A 17,600-nucleotide genomic window follows, 5' to 3' on the forward strand; every position below is an offset into this window, starting at 1 on the left:
CGGCCGTGTTCAGGCATGGAGGCAGGCCGGGTGCTCTGGCTACCCGATGGGTATGGCACAGCACTTGCTTCCAAACCGGAGAGCCCCCACTTGGTTAAAAGTGCGTCTGGATGAGTTGGGTGGCTGCAAACGCTCCGCTGCTTACACACGTGAGTTTGATGTTGTACCTGTACCGTAGTCAGTGCTCAGGAGGGCTAACGCGTGTATAGGAGGGAGATAGAGATGGCTTTTGGGCACACATCAGTACTGTGACAAAAAGGTGAGGAGTGACAAAGAGGTTCTGGATAAACACCAACAAAAAGCAGCTGTGAGGTGCTGGCTGTGCTCAGTTGTGTCACACGATAACCCAGGCAAGTCAAGGTCAGTCTTTGGGGTTGAGCACTCCTCTCTAGCCATGCAGCTGGAATGGCTGGCAGATACCGCTTCCTTTGGCCCTAAAGTTTTCCCTAGAACTCAATGACTGAACTCTCTGACTAAAAGCCTGGGAGAAATCTCAGGTTCTCCATCTCTCATTCTGGAAGAAAGCTCGTTCCATTTCAGAGCTAGGGCAGCTGATGCATCATCACCCCAACCCCACACGGTGCAGCTGTAACTTACCATTTCCTGTCCAGTTCATAATGAGCAGTCTTCTCCCCAGGTGTGGCAAATGAACTAACAGAGCCAAGAAATCAGGATGACCCCTCTCAAATCCTCCCTTCCCTTCCCAGTGTATGCTTTACCTGCAGTGTAAGACTACAGTATTTTACTGGGTCAGTTGCTTGCTTGTCGTCATGTATTCCTGCAGAAAAGATGAGGCCTCTAAGGAAGGAGCCAGGAGTCGGAAGTTCATTGCAGAAGCTGAATGTGGAAATGTATGAGTGAGTCATCCTTCAGTCTCATTTCCAGTCCAAGCAGTGCAGTGCAAGGTTATGCATGAGAATTGTGCATAACCTACACACAGACATTCTTCAACAGGTCACAAATGTAGCTCTATCTAGCCTGTTCTTCACTCTGCCCTGAGTGCTATGAACTGCTAGTATGCAGCACGCTTGAAGATCTCCCAAGGCAAATTATTAAATGCCAAAATAAAACAACCTAGAAAATGCTAACTAGAGGAAGCAGCAGAACAAAACTGACTGGCTGCATGGCTCACAACAGCAGTAGGAAAACAGGCTGCAAAAGTCCCCCCCGTAGGAATGTCTGAATGTGCCACTTTACCAGATGAACGACTGTGCTATAACTCTTCCATTGCCACATGACACATCAGCTGTGACTTCATTTCCATTTGTGTCTTGCAGGGAAGCCCTGCCTCTATTCCCAGAAGTAGTGGCATCAAATGGGATCAATGCTAGTGGGCCCAGTAATGTTAAGGACTGGATTTTACCCTACATGACAGAAAGAAGATGTGACACCTACAATGGGAGGAAAGATACAGAAAGACTTTGAATAGCCATATTGCTGGCTCAGTGCTCGAGTGCAAAGGGTGGGTGCAAAAATATCTATCAAAGGAGAACTGTTGGTTTTAGAAAGACAAATTCCAGTGTCTCAGATTAAGTACAGCACTGTTTGGACGCAGCAGCATGTGGGCATCTTTGCTCCTTTCAGTCTGAGTGAAGCAGAGTCTCATTACCATTTATGCAGCATGAGCCATAATTTGGATTGATGTGAGTGCTGTTCAATGCAAAGCATTCCTTTCGCCTTGTACAATAAAAGCACTTTACTTCATTTTGTTCGTCAATGTATCGTGCAATTAATTCAGCCATGCTTATTATATTCTGGGCTTGCATGTCATGGACTCAAGGGACTTAGAAACATCTTAATGATCTCACGGCTATGAAAACAATGAGAGTGATAGACATTATGCATTTGCACATCTCTCACACCTATCTGATCTGGGGGGGTTGGTTGATTTTTATCTCTGCTTTTGCAAATGTTATCTCTGCCTTGTAAATTGCCTTTCTGTGTAACCTGCTGTCTCTGTCCCCTTCCCTAGGCTTGATAACTCAAAGCGACATCAACATGGTGAGACAGATAAGCACCAAGTTAAAGAAGACCTGCAGGGAGATGTGGACAACCCAGGAGACAGGGTACAGAGATTTTCCTGGCCTAGAAGGCTGATGCAGGTGAGTTCAGCTCACTGCAACTAATACCCAGCAATTAGCTGCTTCAAATACATTGGTGGTATGTTTTGTGCAGGCTGAGTAAAAATCTAACACACAGCTGGCTTCCTTCCCGACAGCAGAAAAGTGAGGCTAGTAAGACAGAAATGTTTTCCTTTGTGTTTCCAGGACACTGTACCCTCGGTGGGTAAGGTAATACCAATTCCATGGGGAAGTAGAGGAGCTGATAACAATTACTTGTGCTGCCCTTATCTAGCCTGTGGGGATGGAGACAACCTCACCCCTCATAGTTGTGCCCTTCTTCTGCCCTCACTTGAGGTCTAGTCTGAAGGTAACTAAAGACTGCAGCTGACACCAGTGTCTTTAAATTGTGCCCCTGGCTATGGAGCTGAGAGTAATGAAGGCATCAGGTCTGCAGAAATGCATGTATTATGAACAGAACCTTTCTGAATAATCAGGGAGGAAGGGCATGCAGGATTTGTCCTGGCTGTACAAACTCCCCTTTAAATCCCAGTGGGAAATCAGCAAGCAGAAACATTATTTGGATTGGAGGAGAAACTGAAGGTATTTTGTACTGCTAGTAGGGAGCCTCCTCCTGCACTTCACTGCAAAACAGGCTATGGCAGACAGGAGAGTTTGGGGAATGGAGAGGCTATCTTGTGCTATCTTGAAAGCACACCTGAAAGTCCTTTCCAGTCTTAGCAAGGAAGAGTTGCTTCTCTGCTCTTCTCTCTTTAGAGCTTTGAGACATAATTGCGGGGCTACAAGATTCACAAGGACTCTAGAAAATGAATTGACACACCAGAAATGGGTTTCTCAGAACGTCCCGAGACAACAGCAGCTCGTATTTTCTGATTAAAAAAATGTGAGAGCAATGCATTTCCCAGGCTTTCTGTAGCAGAGAGTGACTGGCATGGACTTGAGCAATTTGGTATAGCCTGGGTTTGAAATTGAAGCACTTTCACACACTGTGGATTGACAACTGGGTAATTACAGGAGGGTAGGGGGAGGAGAGAGGGTTTCAATAAAACACCCCCGAGCTAAAATGAATGCAGACTATTACAGACCTGAGCCAGAATGATTCCCAAGTGTTTTAATTTGTGCTTCCATTCCTTGTCTCTCTTGCAGTCATCATTTTGGCAACTGCCAGCAACATCCCCAAGATTCAACTGCATTTGCAGAGCAGGCAGCTGCTGAGATGATTATGTCAAATCAGCACGCTGTCCTCTCTTTTCCATGTCTAATGATTCTCACCCTTGGAGAACTGTTTTAAAATGATGCACACCCCTTGGACTCATTGTGAGGCTGCTAACAGCAGGAGCTGTAGAGCAGGAGTTTGGGTGGGACTCTGTCACTCACCTTTCTTGCATGCATGCCCTGCAATTAACTTGAAAAATTGTTCCACAGAGGCCTGCTATGGGTGGTTTGGGCCTGGTCCAAAGTCCTCTCAGAACAATAGAAACTCTTGAGAGAGCTCTGGGTTAAGCTCTCTGGTGCCAGTCGAGAAGCTGAGCTTGTGTGAATTCTTAATTTGAATTTCTCAAACAATCAGTTGAGAAGAACTTATAACTCAAGACTTGCTTGACGTTCGTCTCCCCCTCTCTTTTGTTCAGACCTTATGCCCCCAAAGGCAGAGCTGTCAGTGACTACACTGTAACTGGGAGATACTGGGAAGGAAGGGGAAAGTGAAATGTAATCTAGTGATCCTGCCACTCTGCAGGTGCCTTGAGACAGCACAGAGAGACACTAAAAAGCTTTGCTACGCTCAGAAGCGGGTTGGACGTGGACAAATGTTGCAGTGGGGTTTCATATCACAGGCTGGTCTTTCGTTCCACACCTTGGCCTGTTATTTACTCAACAGCTTTCCATTGCACTGCAATTGCAGTCGGTAGTTGATCTGCTGATATATAAATCAGGTTGCTGATGCTATTCACACTGCTGTGGCTGTGCAGCATATGCTTGTGCCACTGCTCACTCTTTCTGCTTCACCTCTGCAACGTCACAGCTCTGTTCAGAAAGAATGAGTCTTGGTCCTGGGTTCTCTTTTTGCAACTCCGGTGTGAACAACCAATCCAGTAATGGTGTGACTTGATTTATAAGAACAACTCAATTTTCACTGACCATACACGTTGAACTAATCCCACCAGTTAAGAAGAACATGTTCTTTGTATTCACAATAAAAGATGAAACAGGAAGAGCTGAAGAAGCAAGTCTCCTTTTGGAGCCTAGAAGCTCTGGCTTAAAATTCAGATTTACTGTTTAAGCCTGCTTGTATTTCACATCATTTGCAACACAGGCTTGCCCAAAACACTGCCTAGGATCCTACACAGATTTTGTATGCAGGGCAATGAATACCTGCATCATCAAGGATAAAGGCCCCTGCAAAATTTCCTGCTTTCTTTCAATTGCACTGTTCCAACCAGATCTCACTGCTGTATGGAAAGCAGTGTGGTATCAGAACCTGGCTTTGATAATGCTGTGCATGTGGTTCCCATCAGTGTCACACACACCACTGAGAGCTCTGCAATTGACTGTGATCAATTAAAGCCTTTTTCCCTTTATGCTTCCACTGACAATAGCACTGGCAGCACCACCCACTATTATGCATTTGAGCTGAGGGAGGGGCTGCTTTTCTCTCTCTGGGTTAACAAATTGTATCGTGGCACAGAGCTAGAGCCAAACTACCTTCCTTTATTCCTGCCTTTTGGGCTAAAACTGCAAGCAGAAATCTAAATAGCTACATCCAACCCAGTGGTAGGTTTTACCTTAACACTCCTTTACAAATTCCTCCTGTAGTGTACCTTCTAGCACTGCAGGTGTATGTGGGTCAGAACTAATACTGTATTCATAGCATAGCTCTGTCGTCAGACTGGGCACTCATCATGTTAGAGGCATAAACTATTATGTTAAGCAGCATTTGGGTGAGCACACAATGTGGAGTGACATTACAACAGAAACAGGAGTGCAAAATGGAGATTTGCCTACCTAAAGGGAACACAGGGCAGTTCAGGGAAACCTCATAATTCTGACCACAGCACCAGGATTAATATTTCTATTCCTACAAGAAGTGCTGTACATCTCCAGATTCATGAATATAAAAGGCTTCAGAACTGTCTCTTACCAGAAACCAGGGTGCTGGGGTATTAGCAGTAGGAAAGAACATCTTTACTGACTAACACTACTGTTTAACACAGGTAGCCTGTGCTGCTTCAATATATCACTGAAATCAATAATTCATCAGTAATATAAAGAGTTCTAAATGTCTGGATGGATACACCAGGCAGAAACAGACTGTTGGATGCAGTTTGAGTGAGAATACAGGGAAGACTGGATCCCCAATTTGGGTAGAGAAATATTTCTACCAAGTGGCTCTGTGTGAGCTGAAGTCATCACTGTTACCTGCTGGCCAGCACCCTCCTAGGCCTTTCTGGCTCCTGCCCCATCCTTAGGTGCAGTCAAAGAAGCAGAGGAGTTGCAGAAAAGGTATCTATCATAGCTTTATTTACATATCATGGGAACACACATGCAACATATCACAGAATTTACTACAATGGAACAGCCTGTCCCTATCTCCTGTTACCAAAAACCTTTATTTCTGGCTCACTAGGAAAACTATCACTTCCCTAGAAAGCTCCTAAAAATAATTCGTAAAAAGAACAGACTTGGCAGGGTAATTAAATGAGTGAGAGCTGCAGGCTGGGATGTCCTGCCACATCCTTGCAGAAACCAGGTGGTTCTCTGGATGGTCCCAAAGAAAACAAGTAGTGTGTAACAGAAGGAATACTGTCTGTGGCAGTGAACAAGGGAGAGAGCATGAGCTCTGTCAGAGGGGCCCCTCTCACCTTCCTGATGACCTGTTTCCTACCTTTGATTCCACCTGGATGCTACAAGCTTCCTATCCTCAGGAACCTCTGATCCTGAAGGAGGCTCTACCTTTCTTCTCGAGTAATAGTTAAGGGGTAAAGTTTAAGCTCATATCCCATTTGACCTGAAGGATGGGTCATATCTTGCCTCTGTTGAGAGGAGGAGCTTGCTACCATTAGTAGAATGGTAGTCATGGTCACCTCTTACTAACCAGGAGAGGGAGACCCAGCTCAATGGCAGGAATGTGCTGAGGGAAAGGAGGTGGAACGCAGTCCTGGTACAGAAAAGCCTGAGGCCACTCAATTTACAATGAACACTAGCTTCAGTTTAGTTGGAACGTGGCATGTTCCAAGCCTGCAGCTTCAGTCATTTGCTTGACTTTTCTCCTCTAATTCCCATTGCTAGGTATAAACAGCTTGACCCCAGCTCCTGACCATCCAGGCAGGAATCCCACCCTCCTAAACATTAATGAATGATCCCTGCTCTCCGTTGGCTGACTCGGGCTCCACGCAGCGCCCTTTCCTCCGGGTCACTCTTCGGTTCCGGTGGAATTTGGCATAACAGCGTAGCCCTATGGAAAAGACACGTGTAAGTGAGCAGGAGGGACCAGGGCTCACTCCAGCAGTAACATCAGACAGTTAGCTCTTGGCCTCAGTTCATAACAGAGCCTGCTGCAAGTGGGGACAGTCGCAAGGCTGGGGTGCCTGGGCTGTGTCAAATGAGATGGCAGAGAAACGCCTCACATGGACAGGGCATATTGCTTTCTGGGCCCTGCTGTTCTGCTTGGATCACTGCTTTGGTGTGGGATTCACTGGCTCAGGCAGAAGTTTTCACTGCCTTCTTGAAATGCCATGAATTATCCTGATTGTTTCCAGTGATTTTATGGAAGTCCTGCTTGGTTTCCCCCTATTACTTCCCATTACTGTCTAAGTGAGCTCTCCACTGGGAAATTACTATAGACTTGATGTGCAGCAGCAATGGCAAGGCAGCTACCCTTGCTGTTTATTTCCCTGAAGCTTCAGGAGAGGAAGGAAGAGACTTAGAAGCATTATTACTGGGAGGTCCGATTCAAAGCTCACTCTCCTTCAGTTTCTGTTTTGGATGCTTGAAGCACAGGGTCTGATGGAAGCTATCTGATATAGCATTGATGAACACTAGGGTGGCAAAAAAGGCATATTAGTTGTAAGAAACATGAGTAGTTATTCTCCCATGGAGAGTGGGAAGGCAATGGGAGCCTCTGCTCAGGGTAACTCATCACTTTCTGACACTGATTTATCTTTTGGTGTCTATTGCTTGACTTTGCTACACCAGAATGAGAGCTACTTGGGCCAGACAGGGCCAATAATTCGTATGAAATGCAATTCAAGAGATTTTCAATGGATTTTCAGTTTGGTCTTTGGGGTTGGCAGGAGGCGATTTGGTCATCCTAGAAACTGCAGCTCTTTTTCCTTCCAGAGCAGGCAGCAGCAGCAACAGTGCCAGCACCCCCAGAGTGGGGAAGACTGAGGATTTATAGCTTTTATAATGAGACAGCCCATAAACTGTCCTTGAGTACTTGTACACAGGAGACCCAGCCAATGTCACAGGTCACTGAGCAGCCCTTTGGAGTGCATGTCCCTGGGCTACTCTGTGACCCACTGCTTTAAAGTTGGGTTTCTGCCCCTCATTACCAGTCCCCCCAGGGCAGTCAGGCCTCCCAAAAGGAGAGCACACAAGATCAGAGCTCTGCTCTTATCTTAAGAATCTTGTCTGTCTTATGTGGACACTGTATCTCTGGGGATCTTTTTAATGCTACAGAGGATGCACATTTGGCATCAACTTAGAACTAGCGTAAGGCTACAGCAGGGCCAGGGGCAGCCCTCATTAGGCTTGCAGAAACACTTTTCTATGCTAATCTATCAGAACATCATGTCTGATGAGGACCTTCAAGTGTTACATCACACACTCAAGGTGAAGACTGTCATTTAACATTGCAACTCCAGGAAAGCAGTCTGCTTACCTGGGTAAAAAGTAGGTGACTGACCTGGTCAGAGTCATTAAGTACCTAACACAGGTCACAAAGCTTGGTAACCAGAGTTTTGTTCTAGCCTGGACCTGATCCTGAACACGTTCAGACTAGTAGAGTGCCTTTCAACATCATAATGCAACTGTCTATAAAGGGCTGTGGATCCTTCAGAAATAGGTTTAAGAAACAAACGTCTGTGTCCTGTACACACCTACTAAATTGCTACAAGTTCAGTTGAAATTAACTCAGGAAAGCTGAGGCATAAGGTCATGCAAAACAAGGACAGTAGGCTGCTTTTGTAACCTGTGATAATTGAAAGCATCATTAAAGTGTTAATATATTATGGCTTCTTCTGTTAGGGTTATAAATACTGGGATTTTTGTTCTCAAGAGGGAAAACAAGTTGTCTCAATGGTCACATTGTTAATCAGTGGCAGGGAAAGGCTAAAAGCAACAGAGCTTGGCTTCTATTTTCATGTACAAATCACTATTCTGAGTCACCACAGCCAGCTATGAAGCCAGCTGGAAGGGGGAGAGCAAAGAGCTGAGCTTACCTTCAGTGCACATACAGTCATCATAACACTTGTTGTTAAGGCCTCGATTGTGTGGTTTGCAGAGGTGCTCACGCAAGTCACAGCAAGAGCCTGCAACACAGGAACAAGGCTCAGCGCAGCTCATTTATCCCCCTTCCCCTGTAGGGCTGTTGACCCCCACGACAGCTCAATGGTACAGGCATTATCTGTCTCAACACACTTAGAGAGCCTCTGCTCTTCCCTTTGCATACTGCTTCCTACCAGTATTAGAAATGAGGATGTTGTATTAGAACCTGGGCTAGGTTTCAGACAACCTCATGTTTGGAGGAATGACTCCATAAAGCTGATTCTGACCTGGGAAGCAGTCAAGGTGATGATCACAGGGCTCTCCTTCAGCCATCACTGTTTCATTTCCACTGGTGGGGCTCTTACTGCGGCGTTTTTCTGTGGAAAACAAACAGATCCCAACAGAAAATTTCGTGCTAGTGTTTTCATTTTGGAGACTATATTGTTCCAGGGAAAAACAGCCTCAAACTTGTGGAGTTTGAACTCTAAACCTTCATCTCCTCCCTATTTCTCAACCCTCCATCTATCATTCTTCCTCTGCCCTCAAACTATGCATCCAAAATGAGAAACATGCTGAAACTGAGTACAAAACAATCAGCATTATGCTTTCTCTCTTTCCCCACCACTATGATCTCACATCCTTCATCACTGCTGTGAATGCTAATAAGGGATGAGCCTTACAGAAGGACCTTAGGAAAGAGGACAGGGAGGTTTAGCACCTTTCTTTTTAGCAGATGGCCACATTTCTGGTTTGAGATCCTCATAATCTGTCCAGTCAAAGAGTGCCATATCTAGGGTGGGCATCACATCCCCATCTTGCCTGAGGCGGGCCTGCAAACCACAAGAAACCAAACAGACAACAGATTACACTTGTGTAGTGACCCTGAAGTCTCTGCAAATTGCCCTGATGCTTTAGACATTAAAAAAGACTCTAAGATTCCCCCACTCCATCCCTGTCTTGTTCGTTGGGAATTCTTGTCATCTTATTTTCAAAAGGGAAGAGTTTTCCCGTGTTGCAGCTGAAGCCAAGAGGGAAGTTTCCACTATGTGAGGACAAAAGGCAAGCAAGGAGCATTAGAACATGCTGCCTCTCCAGCAAAGTGCTCCTACTGCTTCTCTGGTACTTAAAACTGAAAGATAAGGGAGAAGTAGGGCAAGGAAGAGGAGCAATGAAAGGAAATGTTTGTGAGGAAGAGGTGTTTTGATGTCTCCAAGACAGAAAGCTGCTTTTGAGCCAGGGCTCTGGTGTCAAGCAAGCACTGACCTCTGACTGGAAACAAAAAGGAAACTGGACCTTATCTGCAGGATATGTCTGCATCAGAGGTACAGTGCTGGCTCTTTACCTGTGACCGTGGTGATGTGGCTGGAAGAACAGGAGGCTCTTCTGTGGAAACAGCTAGTTCCAGTGCAGTGATGAGAAGCATGGTGGGAGTCAGACTTGTAGCTTCCTCTGCCTGCAGGTGTTGAAACTGTTCCTCAAAGCTTTCAGGTTTCTTGTACAGGGGGCTTGGCCCAGCATCAGGAGTCTTCCCTGCAGAAGGCAATAGGTATAGTAGCATTAGCTTTCTCATTCCTTTTCTCCCTGAGTGCCATAGATTCTAGTCAAAGGAATTCAGATTTCATCATCAGTTTTCCACCACCCTGAACTCCTGTTCAGACCAGTGTAAAACAGTCTCATGTGGTATTAGATCAGGTCCAGAATATATGCATCTTGATTTTTACACTCTTAAGTTGTACGTAATGGTCTAGTGAGAGGTGTCCCTGCCTATGGTGTGGGGATTGGAACTAGACGATCTTCAGGCCCTTTCCAATCCAAACCATTCTTTGATTCTATAATCATACCTTTGTGAAGATGCCCAAGAAGCAAGGAATTTCTTCTTCTGGTCTCAAGAACACAAAATGTACCTGATTAACCATTTTAAAACCAATGGATTAAGCTGCTGCAAATGCATGTGAACACATTCTCATTTGATTTTAGTAGTGGGTTAGCTCAAGTGAGGACCTACCTCACTTGAAACAAGAATATCTTCACAGCCTAACCCCTACTTTTACAAAGTATTACTTTAAATATAGCCCTTAAATTAAACCAAAGAAACAAGGCCTGTTTTGTAGCCTGCAAATGGTGTTTTAAACCAGCTTTGTTGCATAGTTGTTTAATCAGTCCCCTGAGAAAACAACAGAGCTCTTCTTACTGATGCAGGGAGGAGTGATAGCTGGAACTCAGAAATACTGACACCCAGAACTCAACAGATAGTAGATTGACACAAATCTCCTGCTTTAATAGAACTAAAGATGTACCACACCATGCCACAGAGCCACACACCCACAACTGGACCTGCAAAGGGAACCAGTCCCAGTCAAACACAGCAACATTTTGAAGCAATTAGGGCAATTTCAGCTCTGCAAAATTAGTATTTTTTGTAGTTCAACATAAATATAGCAGAATACAAGCTCTGATGAGAAGAAATTGATCTTCAAGCAGAGTAGTGGTTTGTATTATTTCTAGTTCTCATCATGCTTCGAAGACAGTGGTTGAGCATGGCTTGGACATGTTTGTTCGTAAATTGAACCATTTGCTAACAAACCAAAGCAGGCCACCCCAAAACAACCCCTCAAGTCCTTGGAACGTTCAGAGCTCCCCTTTAAGGCAAACCAGGTCATTTCCACAACATTGAGGCCAGCAGTAAAAACCTCTGGTTCTGGAGCTCCCCTTTTTTCTCATGCCTCTTTTGTTTGGCAGATTTCTTCCCAGAGCAGGCACTCATCCCACACCCTCCACACCCCCATGTGGCTCAACCACAGCTGCATCTTCTTGCCCTCACACAGTGACCCAACAGCCCTGGAACTCAAATACCTCGGTGGTGTTTCAGCCTGTCCCTGCGGCTGTGGCGCCGATGTTCTCGGTTCTGCTTCTTTCCTCTCTCAGAGCCAGGGGACTGGTTCTCCCTCTCAGGGTACGGGAGCTCGAAGCCCAGGAACACATCCTTGTTCTGTTTCAGGGCTGCCGGCTGTCCCTCTGCCGCCAGCTCTTCCACAGCCGGAGCTCCACTACCCATTCTGAGGGCCTCTTCCCCCTCTGGCTGCCCTTTAGAAGGCATGGCCATGGCATGGACTCTCTCCTTCTTGGCCAAGCCATGCTTGTGGTGGTGGCCGCTTCTGGGCTGCTGCAGCCACATGTCTTGGTTTTGAAGATGGTTGTTGTTCTCTGGGACATTTTTGAGCTTCGTGCCAGGGTCCACGGAGACTGCAAGGCTGATGTCAGGAAGAACCAGCATGCACAGGAAAAGGAAAGGAGAGAAGGTGGAAGAAATTGCCATAATCCTGGGTGCTCTGCCTCTCCTGCAATTAAAACCAAGAAAGTAAGCAACCTCTAGGGACTGCAAAGGCAAGCCAGATTCAGGCCTAAGACACTTAGGTGAAAACAGTTACGGTGTTCAAAGCTAGAAGTGAGTTCTTCCCTCCTTGGTTACCTCCTCTCGCAGCCCTGGTTACAGCAGCAGAGACACACGTGCAGGGCCTGCAGCCCTGAAGGGTCCCAGTTTCATGTGCAAATGAGGGCCATCAATCAGCAGGACACTTCCCTTTGATTCCTCAGCGGCCCCCCTACCCTCCCATTCACAGCCCACCATATGAGGGGCTGGGACTGGCTCTTGTGGACCACAGCTCCAGCACAGCACCAGCTGCCTGGCCAGAGCTGTTCCTGCCAGGCTGGCATCCCAGGCTTGGCTGGCACTGGCCCCTCCTCACTGCTGGTGTCCTTGCAATGAAGATGTCAAGATAAACAGAACTGGAAGCAGATGGCAGCCTCGAAGGACCAGCAACAGCCCCGAGCAGCTCAAGATAGAGACACATGTACGTGAACACACGTACTGCTTCAGAGTGGCTGAAGCTGGGCAAAGGGAAGAAAAAGCTCTGGAGATTTTGTGCTGATGCCTCACAGAGAAACAAATCTGCTGCCAGCAGAGCAGGAGCTGCTGGCCCAAAGATGAAGGGGCAGGGAGGCAGACTGAGCTTGTCCCACTTTCCCTCCTTGACCCCGCACTGGTCACCACCTCACCCCACACCAAGGTGAGCCCGTCACTGGGAGGGTCATGTAAATCCAAGGAACACTGAGGCCGAGTCCCTCAGCACAGTGGCTGCAGACTGTTCTCATTCATTCTGCTCCGCTGGATCTTCCTTCATCCCTGTGTTTATGCCATCAAACGTGGCTTTGGGACATTGCAGATTAGATTTCTCTCATTCAGTTACTCTCCACCATCCTTTCCCACAAAAAGGGGAAAAGCATTTTCAGCATTTCCAGTGCAGCCTTTCACTTTGCAGCAGCTTTCTCAGATTGTCCCTCCCAATCTGGGCAGCTTAAAGCCAGTTTCCTGTTACTGTCAGAAAACCAAAGCTATGCTTACGTTTGAGAAAGCCTATCACAGTTACAGCCACAGCTCTTCCCTCAACCTCCTCCCCATCTTTCCTGCACCCCAGCATCCAGTTGCACTGGATTTCCACCTGCCTGTTCACCAGCTGAACCACATTGCTCCATAGTCACAACAGCTTGTGTTTCCCTGCTGCTCGACCAGCAATGGTCACGTCTGAAGGACAGCAGGTGGCATTCTTTGAGGCCAATCTCAGTGAGTTTTTGTGGAACTGGCAGGAGACAACCTAAGAATAACACCTGGCTCTTCCTTTCCTCTTTTTGTTCAACCTGAGACAGATGTGGAGGGGTTTGAGTCAGTGAAACCTCTGCCATCAGAGTAGCCCCAGCCTCCTACAGCACCTGGGGATCCTAGAGGGAGATGCCTTCATCCTCTTGACTGAATACTATGAATAGTATTTTATTGGCAGCTACTTGGGGCAAAGGAAAACCAGACTGACAGCTAAATCTATTAGCAAAGCACTTGAAGTCCTACTCCAAAACCAACGGGACAAATAGCAACCCAGCAAAACCCAAGCTCTGCATCCACAGTCTGGTTTTTCCTAGGATTTTCTCTTTGAGAACCAGAGCAAACCAACTGGATCAAGGCATCACTCAGAACAACTCAAAGATCTAGAAACAGCATCTTACCTTTTCATCTGTAGGCAAAATGCTAAGAGTGCAAGTGCAAAGAGAATACAAGGTGAGTATCTCCCATCTCCCTCACACAGCCGTGGCCCCTTTGATGGTGAACCTGACAGGCACATTAGCTGCAGATTCTGGCTTTCAGCAGGACCAGAAAGCAGCTAAATGCTTCAGGGCAGTTAAACAGAAGGTCTGCTTCAAAGTACAGGGGGTATTTATTCAAGCTGCCCAGCTGTTTTGTTGGCATGGCACAGGATGAAAGTGGAGCTCGAGCACAGGGTTGCCTCAGCTCAGCACTGCCTGAGAGGGCAGGATAACACACTGTGCTACGGGGTCTCTGGGAATCACACATTAATGATGCAGATAAACACCTCTGCTGCACCGTGGTCAGGGAGAGCTGAGCTGCCTGTCAAACCAAAACAGTGTGTGGAAAAGTTTTGGTACCTTAGGTTACTGCAGCACTGCTGTGCTAGGGACACAGCCTGCTCTTAACCACTTGTGTCCAGGCTCTGATCTGTCTTTAACTTTAGAAACCTCTTCTGACCTCCTTCATTTTCCTTACCCTACAGAAGCAGTAAAATTCACACTTCCAAAAGGCAGCTCGGTAACACAACAGCATCCCTAGCTCTTCTCTGTGCTCAGGTCCCTCAATGTCTGAGCAACAAGGGAAACTCCACCATCAACTCTTTGAGGACCACGGTCCACAAAAGACAGTGGTAGCCTCAGACTTGCTGATGTGGGTGTCAGAGATGTTCTCACACTGCTGATGCACCTCTTCTTAAAGGGTAAATCCTGCCCTGAGACATATGTCAGGCGGAAAGAGGTCTGAAAGGTGCCTTTCTTAAATTGCTCTAAACCAAATACAAGTGCAGAATCCATCCTCTTCTTAGGGTTCATATATTAATAAAGGATATAGGGGAAGTACTTTACCAACTTAAACTGCCCTTAGAGCTCTTCACAACCCCAGACCTGCATCCCCCTTACTCCACCCAATGCCTTGCACTTCCTTTCACACCCTCAGGATTACAACCACCTGCCTCCCGAGGTAGCTGCTACTACTAAGGAGAAAATGTGTAAAGCAAACATAAGGCCTTAGAGCTACCCGGGGTGCAGGCTCAGGGCTGATGAGTGAGTTGCAGTTCTGTCTCTCAGCCATTATTTCAGTCCATTTTGGGTTAATACTGGATGGTCACAATCCTGTAAGGGAAATTAGGGGTGGTTTTTGCATCTTGGGTAATTTTCCCTGTGGGGAGTCTCTTTCTCTGGACTCTCCTGTACAATTGCTATTACTCTGCTCTCTGCTTGTAATGCACACAAACTCAGGCATTTTTTCCCTGTATAAATACAGTTATGTCACTTGGATTTGGAAATAGGCTCTGAAACGGCCCCTGCTGTAATTGTTTCTCATTCGACAAAGCAGGAACATCAGCTCAGCTACGTTCATTCACATATCTCACTTAAACCATGATACCTGACAGTCCTAGCTTTAACTTTTCATGTTCTTCATGTCACAGCCAAGAGGCACAGAAGTCTTGAATTGAGAATAGAGAATATCAAGACCCTTTGTCACTCCAGACCGCAAATGGTGCGGTTTGAATGCTCAAGGGCTGAACCAAGAGAAACCCAAGCACGTACGCTGGGACAGATTTCTCTTTGGCTCTGATAAGCTCAGACTTTGGCAGATTTCCTGGACTCCAGACAAGCCCAAGCTGCAGCAATAGACACAGTGCATGTGCATCTACATGGGTGCTCTATGTATGTGCATGTGTGGCAGGGATGCTAGACAATAAACCCAGCTTTGTGTGCCAGGCTCCCTGTAAATAAGAAGCCACAGGGTGATGGATGGGCTTGGGAAGGCCTGGAGCAGAACGGATGGGGTAGGCTCTGGTAGCTGACATGCAGAGAGCTGGCTGGAGCCAGGAGGATGGCATTGTGCAGATAAATGAGATTTCACTTCCCTGCTGGGTCTCTTTCCATCTGTTTTTCTGTTTCTGAAGGCAAATGCTGGGAAGCTTCATAAACAATCTGCCAAGAGACCTTCCCATTTCAAAGGGTGCTCTCCCAGCTTCCTCCCACCCCCAAAAGCACACAGGTAATCTTATATGCATCCTTTTCTTTCCCTGCCCAGGGTAAAAGTAACAATACTTTTCTTCTCTCCAACATTTCTGAGTCCCCTGCTCACCAATCTCCAGTTCTTTTGGGTCCCTCTTTGGAGCTGCCCTTTCTTAGGTTTCCCGTATCCGTCATCACCTTTCCTCCCTACCTCGCCATTCATATTTATCTGACTCCACAGATTCCTTGTCCCCTGTGACCGTGTTTGGTGCGAGAAGGACAGAGCAGCTCAGCAAGTCACACTGTATTGGAGGAGAAGAGAGGCACATGAATGAATATGCAGTACCCTCTGCTCTGCTTCCCTCTGGGACTTCCAGAAGTGGCTGACACAGCCATCAGAGGCGTCCTGCTATCAAACAGAGTCTACGCTGCCCAATAATGAGATTAAAATAGCAATGAGGCTGAGATTAGCATCCAAGATATAGTCACTTGCTGTCAGCACAGCAGAGAGGACTCTCCAGTTTAATGCACAATGCCGAGTGACAAATGAGACACAATCAATAGCAGAGGTCGTTGCTCACCCGGCTGGAAAGCACCCGCCGGTGTGACAGGGAGAACAGGGGCACATTGAGCCCGATCCTCACTGCTGGGAGAAGTGGATGTGTCCCGCCTGGCACAGCAGCCAGGCTGTGCTTTGCCCCTTTTTCCTTGCGTGTCATTCTCCCTTTGAATCAAAAGGCATGGGATTAATGCCTCCTTCTGCAAGGGAGATGAGCTGGGGATACAAACCCCTTTCCATTAAGCCTTTGGTTGACGGGAAGACTTCAGGTGTGAATTGGATAAACGTCACTTAAATCCCACAAGATGAATTACCAGCTGTAATAAGCCATTAACTGATGCCAGATTGATTTAATTCAGAGGCGAGATCTCACTTTTACCAGCAGAGAACAACCCCCGGGTACTCAGGGGCTCGGTGCACGGGAGCGCCCGGCTCCGCAAGCACAATGACTGGGTGGGAGAAGCTCCCTTCAGTGCTCAGCTACTTTCAGAGCCGGGCCGTACCCCTGCGCTGCCGCTGCCGGGGAAGGGGGGACCCATCTCGGGGCTGGGGGGAGCTTGCAGGAGCCCCTGGAGTACCGGGGACCTGGGGCGCTGGGACTCCGTCCCCGCACACCCCTGCAAGGTGCGCGGCGCTGCACAGCGGGACCGGCAGTGCCCGGAGCCGGCTCCCGGCGCGGGTGACAATGGACGGGGCTGGCTGAAGGCACCGCGCACCGGCGCTGTCCGAGCTCGGGACTCGGCTCCGCCACCGGGGGCACCGCGCTGGGGGTGCCCGTTACCCCCCAGCCTTTGTCTCCTGGGGGGGGCACGGAAAGTGGGAAAGTGCCCCCCGCTCCCCGCAGTCCGTGCGGGAGCAAAGGGAGGTCAGACCGGGGGAGTCACCCCCGGGACTGGGCGCGGGGTGAGCGCGGAGCGGGCAGCGCTGCCTACCTGTGCGCGGCTCCTCGGTGCGGGCTGAGCCCGGCGGGCAGGCGGGGCAGGACAGCGGCCGTGCGAGGGGAGGCAGCTGTGGCGGGGGGCAGCGGGTGCTCAAACCCGAATGCAGGAGGAGGAGGAAGAAGAAGAAGAGGAGGAGGAGACAGGGGGAAGGCAGTGGGGGAATGTGGAGAGGAGCCGGGGCCGCCGGGAATCCCGAGGGATTGGGGTGCATGGTGCGGGGGAGGTGGGGCTGGGAGGGGCGCGGGGGGACGCAAGAGGCGGGTGGTGCGGGATGCTCCGGCGGGGCTGGAGGCGGAACAGCCCCTGCCCCAGGCAGGCACCGGGGCGGACAAAGAACGGAGACAAAGGCGGGGCGGCCCCGGGGGCAGGTTCCCGCTCACCTGCGCGGGGCAGGGCAGGGTCCCCGCTGCCCGCAGGGGCTGCCCCGTGTTA

At 48.2% G+C, this 17,600-nt stretch overlaps 1 protein-coding gene across 1 annotated transcript; it reads right to left on the reverse strand.

Moving 5' to 3' along the window:
• Positions 1-5,861: 5,861 nt before the first annotated feature.
• DRAXIN (dorsal inhibitory axon guidance protein) lies at positions 5,862-17,398 on the reverse strand. The gene is made up of 7 exons (XM_061450083.1): positions 17,160-17,398; positions 11,421-11,905; positions 9,910-10,097; positions 9,286-9,397; positions 8,855-8,944; positions 8,522-8,611; positions 5,862-6,534 (listed from the first exon to the last, which is right to left on the reverse strand). Exons 2-7 carry the CDS (start codon positions 11,881-11,883, stop codon positions 6,422-6,424), a joined length of 1,056 nt encoding a protein of 351 aa, XP_061306067.1. The 5' UTR covers positions 11,884-11,905; positions 17,160-17,398; the 3' UTR covers positions 5,862-6,421.
• Positions 17,399-17,600: the final 202 nt, after the last annotated feature.

Source organism: Pezoporus flaviventris, unplaced genomic scaffold (genome assembly GCF_033815535.1).
Source record: "Pezoporus flaviventris isolate CSIRO_AGI_PZ_B2104156 unplaced genomic scaffold, CSIRO_AGI_Pfla_v1 ptg000009l, whole genome shotgun sequence".
In the NCBI taxonomy this organism is placed as follows: Eukaryota; Metazoa; Chordata; class Aves; order Psittaciformes; family Psittacidae; genus Pezoporus; species Pezoporus flaviventris.